At 37.5% G+C, this 8,793-nt stretch overlaps 1 protein-coding gene across 1 annotated transcript; it reads right to left on the bottom strand.

Annotated features, from left to right (window-relative positions):
- Positions 1 to 5,671: 5,671 nt before the first annotated feature.
- Positions 5,672 to 8,155, bottom strand: LOC110684601. The gene is made up of 2 exons (XM_021861039.1): positions 7,688 to 8,155; positions 5,672 to 5,722 (listed from the first exon to the last, which is right to left on the bottom strand). The coding sequence occupies exons 1-2, from the start codon at positions 8,153 to 8,155 to the stop codon at positions 5,672 to 5,674; spliced, it is 519 nt and encodes a 172-aa protein (XP_021716731.1).
- Positions 8,156 to 8,793: the final 638 nt, after the last annotated feature.

Raw genomic sequence — 8,793 nt, 5'->3', positions numbered from 1 at the left:
GTATTTTAGAAATGCTTTTCCTGTCTTTGAGATCTATTCTCAAGAATTTCCTTTACCAATCATGGAAACAATATTATTTGATTTAGAATACTATAAATATAAGTGCTAAGTATAACCATTTATCAAGAACATAATAAGTTTGAAATTTAATAGCATTCATGCAAACTTCAATCTTATTAAACGTCTTATTTACGCATAATAATTGTCCCTATTTGGCTAAAATAAGGCAATTCCAAGATCCGAAGAAACAAAGAGTGGTTAAGCATGCTTTGGCTTGTCTTAAACACTCAATCTTCTAGGGTAAGCATTGCCTTGCTAATGGCTCTAAGCCACTCTTGGTTAGATAATCGTCGCATCTAATGCATCTTTGACGATGTATCTCTTTTGCCACGGTATGTGAGGACTCCTCACTCATACCGATGAGTTAAACCAAAACCAACGTGCACACCCGCTGTGCCTTATGCCCCTTGGAGAAGTGATGGCACCTCGCTTTGGCGTAGCCTACTATCACTCTCGTTCGGTTAGTAAGTGTTGTTTTGGAAAGGCAAGTTTGACTCAATATTATTAGGGAACTAGGATTTCTATGTTGGTTGATTTAAGTGAACTTAACTAATCATCGCAACATCAAGAAAACCTAAACATGCATCTAACGCATAATTCACATATATATAAGCATAAAATATAAAGCGAAATTATAGATGCATATTGGCAACTAGCATGACCCCTTGAAATCTTCATATCTTCAAAAGGTCTTCATTTGCAATTCAAGGCTTTGTCTTCCAAGATACGCCGTCTTCAAGACTTAACCAAACTAAGCAAAAAACTAGTGTCTACAACTAGGAATAATCTAAATATTAAAGTACAAAAATACTTAACGGTGCGTACACCGTATTTAGATTTACAAAAATACATAACGGCACGTAGTCCGTATTTTCTATCCTAGTCAGGTCCCACTAGTTGCCATTTCATAAAACCTGAGAGAGAATATATATATATTCCATTCATCCATTCACTATTTGTGAATGGCCCATGCAATTTACAAATTAAAACAAAGTAAAATGCAATTAAACAACGTGCGCACTAGTAACTAATCTAGGTGGTTAATCCGATTAACACGCCTAATTAAAACTAGTCAAAGTTGTTTAACCGATTATATAATTTACGTCATTAATAATTGAAGCTCCCACTAAATTCCGCATTTCCTTAATTAATCTAATTAATTAAGTCTGTAGCACCTAAACTTGTCAAAATGAAATTTTGCCAATGCCGCTCAAAACCGAGGCCTAGCCTCCCAAACTTTTAATTAAAATAAACAAAATTAATTGAAATAAATAAAACGGCAAAATAAGCAATATTAAGGCTAGTCACCTCACCGCACCAAGCATATGCACATGCCAAAAAACACGAACACACGACCCACGGCACACGCCCGCGAGCTGCTGCCACGGCACAGCCCCGCGTGGCTGCTGCAGCCAGCGTGCTGCTGCCGCACTTATGCTGCTGCCGTGCGTGGCTGCTGCCGCGCGTGTGCTGCTGCCGTGCGTGGCTGCTGCCGCGCGTGTGGCCGCAAGCAAGGCGGCGCTGCCACCTTGGTAGCCACATATGGGCTGCTATGCAGCCCGGCTCGCCAAGGTGATGCAATGCCTCATTTTGCGTGCCACGGCCTCGGGATTTGATCCCTTTTCGCGAGACAACAATAATTTATTGTAAATTAATTTTAGAACTAATTTAGAGAGAAAAATAAAATTTTAAACAAGTCTAACTTAATAAAATTTTCAAAGTGCAAATAACCAAAATAATTCCAAGAACCATTCTTAATTAAATTGGTTTAGCCTGGTGCAACATAAAATTGAGGCAATTTCTCACTTTCAATTTAATCAATTTAAATTAAACTTGAGAATTTGACAAAGTAAAGGGAAGTTGGAAAAATATGAACTTTAATGTTCAAATGAAAATTCCAACATCTAAATTTTGTGAATCCTTGAAAATTATATCTTCCAACATGAAGATAACCAAATTTCTATCACAAAAATCGAAACTTTATGTTTCCAATCAACTCAAAATGATTAAAACATCAAAGTTTAACACAAAATAACATGGAATTTAGAGGTTTTTAAAGTTTCAATCACTTATCACAAATAAAGATTGAATCTTTAACACTTAGGAAGCCTCAAAAATAAAACTTTCACACTAAAAAGCAATTAGTTTTCAGTTATGTGAAAATAAATCAACCTTTAAACATCAAATACTACCAAGTAAGTGTGCTTTAAGGGGACATAAAAATGCAGAAAATAATGCAAATAATCAACCATATAATCAACAATTTATGCCAATAATTCCAAGGTTAGAAAAGACTTCAAATTTTTCGTCAAAAATGAAAAAACCCCTCGAAAAAGGCATTTCTGGTCAGAATTTGGCTAAAATCACAGTTTTCCACCCAAAATTCACTAGTCTTGGGCGAAAATCTGGATTCTGGGCCAAAATCGACATTAAAACGGGATTAAAATAAATAAAATCGATCTACTAATCTAATTAGCAACTTAAACCAGAAAATTAAGCCAAAAGAAACCCTGAAAAACATGATTATAAAAATAAACGAGCGAAGCTCCGATACCGATGTTGGGGTTTAGTGAGTCCGACTCACCGCGGAAACAAACCCCTACCCGAGGAACCACTCGCAATAATTAAAATCATAAACCATAAATAAATAATCACAAAGAAAAGATTACGACTCTTACCCTCGAAGCGAGCTTCGCCCAAAAACCGGGGCTCTTACTTGAAAGCTACGAGCACGTCAAGCGCCGCGCCTCCGACGGTATCCACCCACAAAAAGGCGAACACAACTTTAAGGTCTACTACCTGGGGGTTAGCGAGATCCGACCAAAAACCGAGTGTTATATGAGTTTAAGAGTTTTCCCAAAATTATGGAATGCTCTTTTTAACTCCCACGCAAGCAAAGAATTCTCAAGTCATTCCATGACTATTTATAAGGAAGTATGCCTTGTGAATTTCACTCATCTTTCAATGTGGGACTTTTCACAAAACTATCCCACATGGAAAGATTGGTGAATTCAACCCTTAGTTAAATAAACAAAGGAACAAGTGACAAGTGTCACATGGTTCGGTGTGGACCACTTTCTCACTTGGTCCCCAAGGCATTTCATATGCAATGTGAACTAACCATGTGTCACCCAGCCTTGAGCCCCAAGTTGGGTTCGGTTGGCCCATTTTATTTTGGCCTATGTCCATGACCCATCAACCCGGGTCCACGGCCATTGCCACATGTGTCGCCACCGTGGCGCGCCGCCACCATGGCGCTGCCACTTGGTGGCTGCCAATGTGGCGGCTGCAAACGTGGCTGCTGCCAACGTGGCGGCTGCCACTTGGCGGCTGCCAACGTGGCTGCTGCCAACGCGGCGGCCACGTGTGCTGCCACATGGCGTTTTGCCATGTGTGCTGCCACGTGGCATGCTTCTATTGGGAATGCATTCCTAGCCTTTTGCGTGGCTAGGATTTTACTTGTTACTTGATGCATTTTCCAGTCTCGCCAAATCCTAAATTTTGGCTCGATATTTGAGATTCTGTTACGCTCGATTTCGACGCTCCAAGCTCGAATTTCCGACGTCTAAATGTTTAACACTCGGGCGACGAATTAATTTCTTCCGAATTAATTCGTCTTGTTGGTTCGTATATTTTGTTTGGGTGTGACCCGAAGGGTTCAGTCAAGATTAAGCTGTAATATTAATTATATTAATATTACTGATCGGAAGCGGCCTCCACCCAGGCATTCCGATCACTTGACCTTACTGAATATATTAGCTTTCTAATAATTATGAACCCTCTATCAGAATAATACACTTGTTCGAAGGACACTATTCCTTTCACACTATTGCTTGTTCCTAAGTGCAACTCATGAGTCATGAGGGAACCAGCAAGTTGCTCAATGTTGAACTTTGTGAAGTCCTTAGTTTCTTGTAGGGCAGTCACCTTGGCTCTCCATCTTTCGTCTTGGGGGAGGCTCCTTAGAACTTTCCTGATCTGCTCATCAATAGGTATTTGCTTTCCAAGAGAAACAAGCTCATTAATAATGTTAGTAAACCTTGTTAACATTTCCTGAATTGTCTCTTTAGATTTCATTTCAAAACGTTCATATTTAAACATAAGCAGATCAATTTTAGAGCATTTCACCTCGTTAGTTCCTTCATGTGTTACTTGAAGTAAATCCCAAATTTCTTTAGCATTTTTACAACCCATAACACGATTGTGTTCATGGGGACCAAGACCACAGTGAAGTAATTTAACGGCAAGTGCATTAATTTCCATTTTTTCAAAATCTTCCTTATCAAATTCAGACATGCGTTTAGGTACTACCTCATTTTCACCAATAGTTTTGGTGATTTCGAAATCACCAACTTCAATAACTCTCCAAACTTGGTAGTTGTCAGCTTTGATAAAAATTTCCATCCTATTCTTCCAATAGGTGTAGAACTTCCCATTGAACATAGGAGGACGCTGCGTAGAGTAACCTTCTTCCAGTTTCTCGTGATTGTTCATGTTGCTTCCAGGAACTTAACTCGTCAGGGTTTCCTGATTTCTTCGAGAAACTTGCTCTGATACCAATTGTTAACTCAAATGAACAATACAAGAGGGGGGGTGAATTGTATTGTAAAGGAACTAGGGTAACTTTTGCAGAATTTATTAAAGAACTCAAACAAAAACTAAAAGTGCAAAGAGAGATTTTACGTGGAAAACTTCTTGGCCCTGATCAAGAAGAAAAACCACGACCACAAGGGATTTTAAACTCAACTCTTAATAATAATAGGGCAAACAACCTATTACAAATTAAGACTCTAAACTCAAGTTCCTCTACGAACTTAACCTCCCTTTAACTGATCTCTCAATCAGTCGATCTCTCTAACTCTCTCTTTCTCCTTGCTTCACTCAAAGCAATAAAACACTCTTAGAGTTTCCCCAAACTCTATCCCAATACAACTCAAGATTAAACTCTAAATTGGTAAGTACAAAGACACTTAAGGAATCAAGTGGATTATGACTCTTTTGAAGATTAAAAGACTGTAATGCTCAAGTGTGATTTTCTTAACAGAAAACCGAAGCTATTTATAGGAAAATTAGGAAGTTGAAATAATCGATGCCACAATACCACTCAGCCACAACTCTTTTAAAACTAGGAAGTGTAAGGAGTGTGATCTTGGGCAGCAAGTAAATCGAAATACTAGGAATTAGTTTTGCTGCTTCCTAAATTATCTCAACTTATTTTGACAACATAAAACACACGTTGAAGAGATATTTTTCCAAAACATATTTTCCAAAGAATATGATAAAATAAAACTAGAAAATCATTTCACAAAAGATATTTAAACTTAAAAGATATTTTCGAAAATTAACAAGTTAAAATATGAAAAATAAAATCTTTTATCAAAAATAAATTTAAATCCACTTAAACCTTAAATTATCATTGTACTTCGCATAAATACAAGATGCCTAACATAAAGATAAAATATATTAAACTCCTTGATACTCTGAGAAGCTTCGACTCTGAAGCTTCAGTTCCTCATACAAGGAACTCTCCTATGAAGCTTCAACTCTGGAGCTTCAGTTCCTCACTAAAGGAACACGACTTGATTGACTTCTTTATCCTTTCATAACTGACTTAGACCATGATCCATGCTCCCTTCTCACTCAAGAATTCCATAGCATAAACCTGTCATAGTTCAAAGATAAAAACAAAAGTTAAACTTATATAGGTTTGCTTAGGTTTCTTGAGTCATCATCAAAACATAAGGTCAACAGTCTCCCTCAAAGGATCTATGACGACTAGCAAGTCGCAGTCCGACTAGGAAGTCCACGTAGGCCAAGATGGCCCGATCATACGACCCGACTGTAGGAAGGTCGCGAAGAGAAGGCAAGTAGTAGAGTAGCACTCGAGTACCTCTGTCGGGAGAAAAGGTCCCTGACAACAGGATAAGAGCAAAAATGCACACTTGCTGCTCTGGGTGGTCGCACTATCCTAAAAGACCGCCGCAAGAGTGCTCCGACGAATGCATCTAGTGCTAAGCTACGTCGGATCAACCTCAGCACGAGCCCGAATAGTTATATGGCCCAACATCTGCAGTACCTCTGGAGAAAAGACAACAATCTCGCTATCGAAAGGGAGCGGGACAAAAGTGAACTCTAATCCCGTAATGAGACTAAAGTCAACAGGGGTAACAGTCATCTCACCCCAACGAATATGGAAGGTGTTGGTGGTGTCCCAAAAGAACTCCACTAAAGCTCGGACTACATAGTGACTTTGTACGAAAGAGTACATAGCTTGAGTGCTCAGTAGTCCCCCGTATTTTTAAATATTTTATAAATGAAAGGAGGCATGGGGTTTTTCTTTTATTAATGTTCCAAATGGAGCATGGGTTGGATAACCTTGTCTATTACAAAATCCAATGAAATAAATAAATGAGTTAGTTAACATTAACTAGTGAGGTCTTAATAAATTTGATGGTTGAGTTATGTGTTGAGTCTATAATTTAATGATGCTTATGCTTGATTATTAGTAGCATGTTAGGTATTTCTTAATTTATTTTCGCAGCTTGTATGTACTCAGCTTTGCTGATTGCGTGCTTTCTTGTGTGTCTTCTTTGGTCATGGCCTTCGTCTTTCAATGACCCTGTAACGATCCAATCATTACACTTGTAATATTGGGGAGAAAATTAACCACAGGTTCTTACATATGCAGCAATCGCTTAAGGGTTGTGGGATTTTGAGTAGAGAGTTGGTTATTATTCGCAGTTTATTTCTTTTCATAAGTTTGAATTTATTTAAACTCTTGTTTTATTTATTTACTACTTTTGTGGGGTTTTGAATAAGGGTCTTAATGGTTCCAAGTTGTAAGATTTAATTTGGTTTTGGTTGTTGGTTTTGAAACTTATTTATGACTGAGTTAGTTTTTCCGCTACTAATTTCTGATAAAGCCTTAACATTTGAAAACGTGGCGGTAGCACGCCAGTAATTCTCTTGGATTTTATTTAGGGTATTCACAGGTTTTAAAAGAGAATTATTGGGGTGTTACAAAGTGGTATCTGGGAGCTTAGGTTCGATTTAATTACCACTAAAGTCAGTTTAAAGTTTTTGGGCACCTATTGTTTTTAAATCTAACGATTGGATTTAAGTACTTGATTTAAAATTAAAATGTTGTTTTTTGAAAATTATTTTATCTAAAATTAATTAATTTAGCATTTATTTAAAATAATAAGTATGTAATTAAATTAGTGTGTTGTATAAATATTTTAAAATAAAATGAATTTTAATATTCATTTTACTCTTTTAACTTGGGTACTAGTTGTGTCATTTTATCGGTGAGTTTTGGGTAGTCTTAGGATGGGCATCTAAGTTGATGAATTCTTTTTATGTGCATTGTATTCAATTTTTGTGTTATTTAATGTTGAATAAAGTGATTTATGCAAGGGATTTAAATTATATATGTGGTATATGGGATGATTTGTGCATTTTTTTTTTTTTTTGGTAAGTAAGTAGTTGTATTGCTCAACCAAAAACTGTACAATCAGTACAAACTAAAGCCTGAAAACAGGCTACCAAAAGCTATACAAGACCCCAAAGGTCATATACAAAATACAACCTATACACTTAGGCTCTCTAGCCATTCTCTATTTTTTACACGTAGCTTCTTTCCTCCTATAGCTAGTAATCTATGCTTTACATCAGACTTTATACACCTAGCAATGTTTGGTATGTTCATAACTTTCTTTTCCCAGAAAGCTACATTTCTGACTCTCCAGATCTGGTAGATAACAGCTAAAATGCAGGCCTGCACCATAGTTCTCTGGAATCTGTTTCTAAACCTTCTGCAAACTCGAACCAGAGTATTAAGCTTGAGGATCTCAGGACCAAAGCCCATCCAATCTCTAACATCCTGCCAAACTCTGCTACTGTAAAAGCATTCAAAGAATAAATGACTATGATTCTCATCACAGACATCACAAAGTAAACACTTCTTATCAGAGATATCCCACTGATTGTGTAGCCGATCCCTGGTCTTCAATCTATGCTGAATGGCCAGCCAGGCAATGAATTGTTGTTTTGGCTGAGCAGCTCTCTCCCATATCACATTATGGGGTATGTGCATTGTAATATCTATGAGTGATCATTATGGGGTATGTGAAGCATGTAATTGTGAGTTTGATTTATGGTTATTTAATGATTCTATTTATTGTTTTTGGGGTTATTAATAGAATATTTCTTTCTTTAATTTGACTAACCTCCAAACCTTACACCCAATGAGAGTTTATTTTGAAAGGAATGGTGTCCTTCGAACAAGTGTTCAGAATTATTAGAAAGCTAATATATTCAGTAAGGTCAAGTAATCGAAATGCCTGGGTGGAGGCCGCTTCCGAGCAGTAATATTAATATAATTAATATTAAAGCTTAATCTTGACTGAGCCCTTCGGGTCACACCCAAGAAAAATATACGAACCGACTCGACGAATTAATTCGGAAGAAATTAATTTGTCGCCAGAGTGTTAAATATTTAGACGTTGGTAATTCGAGCTTGGAGCGTCGAAATCGATCGTCGGAAGTCGAGTAAAAATTAATAATAAAAAGACGAGACGCGCAAAATAATAATAAATCGACCATATTCCCAAATTACCCTTAGCATCGGAATGCCCCGAGCATCCGAATGCTAGGGGAAAAAATGTCCAAGCATAGGTGGCTAGCAAGCGCACCAAGCCGAGCCTAGCATGGCTGGCTAGGTGCGTACTAGCG

This window comes from Chenopodium quinoa, unplaced genomic scaffold (genome assembly GCF_001683475.1).
Source record: "Chenopodium quinoa cultivar QQ74 unplaced genomic scaffold, ASM168347v1, whole genome shotgun sequence".
NCBI lineage: Eukaryota > Viridiplantae > Streptophyta > Magnoliopsida > Caryophyllales > Amaranthaceae > Chenopodium > Chenopodium quinoa.
Note: the sequence above shows the minus strand (reverse complement) of the source record. Positions and strands in the feature narration are given on the sequence as shown.